The sequence below is a fragment of the Pinus tabuliformis genome, chromosome 9 (assembly GCF_031772625.1).
Source record: "Pinus tabuliformis cultivar Carrire ecotype Pingquan chromosome 9, CPIR1, whole genome shotgun sequence".
Taxonomy (NCBI): domain Eukaryota; kingdom Viridiplantae; phylum Streptophyta; class Pinopsida; order Pinales; family Pinaceae; genus Pinus; species Pinus tabuliformis.
The window spans coordinates 1,696,897,493-1,696,899,255 of NC_142307.1; the positions used below are offsets into that span (position 1 = coordinate 1,696,897,493).

Sequence of the window (1,763 nt, forward strand, 5' to 3'; positions counted from 1 at the left end):
AGTATTTTGAGAACGAAGAGATCTGTGAGGATAAAAGAGTCAAATTTTCTGCAACCAAATTAAATGGACACGCCGCTTTATGGTGGGATAGTGTCCAGGAAGACAGAAGGAGAATGAACAAGCTACCAATAAGGAAGTGACCAAGGATGGTGGCAAAACTGAAAGGCAGATTCCTGCCTAAAGATTATTAGGTTGAGCTCTACCGATGGGTACAAAACTTAAGACAGAAGGGTATGACCGTAAAGGAATACACAGAAGAATTTTATCGTGTAAACTTGAGGGATGGTTATACTGATGATACTCCAGAGAAGACAATGAGATATGTGAATGGTTTGAGGCTGGAAATACTGGATGAGATCAGTATTCTCTCTCCGCGGAATATAGAAGAATACTTTCAGAGTGCTGTAAAGGCTGAGGAAAAGATTAATAGAAAATAGAATAATAGGAGAGGACGAGGAAATGGCAGAGGACGAGGACAGTCCTACGGCAGAGGGAGAACTGCCACTAATAGCGAAGAGGGAAACATCTCTAGGGCTTCAGGAAAAACAGAGAAGGGAGATAGCACGATAGGAGGTTGGCCATATTAGTGAGGAAGAGGGAATGGCTGAGGAAGGGGAGCTAATGTCTAGTGCTACAGGTGCCACAAGTGGGGGCATAGATCCTTCGAATGCCCGGAAGCAGAGCAAGCTGGCCAGAGGGGAACATTTGTTGCATAGCTTGAGGAAGTTGAGGCACCATCTCAGGAGGTGGAAAATATGGCAGAAATAGGAGAGGCTTTGGTTCTAAATAAAGTACTGTTGAAGCCAGCCAAGGAGACGGCTAAGCAGACCCAATGGAAGGCACTATTCCGAACAGTTTGCAAATCTCATGGAAAGTGTTGTAAATTGATCATAGACAGTGGGAGTACAGATAATTTGGTTGCCACTGAGATGGTGGAGAAGCTGGGATTGATGCGACTTAAAAATCCCACACCTTACAAGGTGTCGTGGCTGCAGAAAGGCCACCAGCTATTAGTTGATGAACAGTGCAAGGTTGAATTTCACATTGGCAAGTACCAGGACAAGGTTGTCTGCGATATCATGCCAATGGACATGTGCCACATACTGCTGGGGAGACCGTGGCTGTATGATCGGAAGGAGGTACATGATGGGAAGATGAATTGTTACAAATTTTTGAAAGATGGAGTCAAGCATACGCTTGTACCCATCAAAGAGGAGGATACAGTAGAAGCGAGTGGGACAAAAGCCTTATTAGTAGGTGGAAAACAGTTTATCAAACAGATTGAGGAGAACGAAGTGAATTATGCTGTCGTGAGGAGAACTAAGACTGTGTTGCTACACACAGAAATGTCTGAACTTCCTACAGAGATTCAAGAGATGTTAGATGAGTTCAAGGACATTGTAGTTGATGACTTACCGGACAAGTTGCCTCCCAAGAGGAGCATTGGCCATCATATTGATTTCATACCCGGAGCAAGCCTACGAAATAAAGCAGCGTATCAAATGAGCCCGAAAGATAGTGAAGAGATTCGCAAATAGGTGCAAGAGATGCTGGACAAGGGGCTGATCAGAGAAAGCTTGAGCCCTTGTGCAGTACCAACAGTACTCACGCCTAAGAAGGGTGGAGAATGGCAGATGTGTACGGATTCACGAGCTATCAATAAAATCACTATTCGATATAGGTTTCCCTTACCCAAAATGGACGATATGATGGATTGTCTCAGTGGGGCAGATTATTTCATGAAGATTGATCTGAAGAGTGGT

The 1,763-nt window shown here is 44.2% G+C and overlaps 1 protein-coding gene across 1 annotated transcript; it reads left to right on the top strand.

Moving 5' to 3' along the window:
• Nucleotides 1–233: 233 nt before the first annotated feature.
• On the top strand, nt 234–1,538 carry LOC149155411 (uncharacterized). The gene is made up of 2 exons (XM_089444418.1): nt 234–404; nt 1,059–1,538. Exons 1-2 carry the CDS (start codon nt 234–236, stop codon nt 1,536–1,538), a joined length of 651 nt encoding a protein of 216 aa, XP_089300544.1.
• The last annotated feature ends 225 nt before the right edge of the window (nt 1,539–1,763 follow it).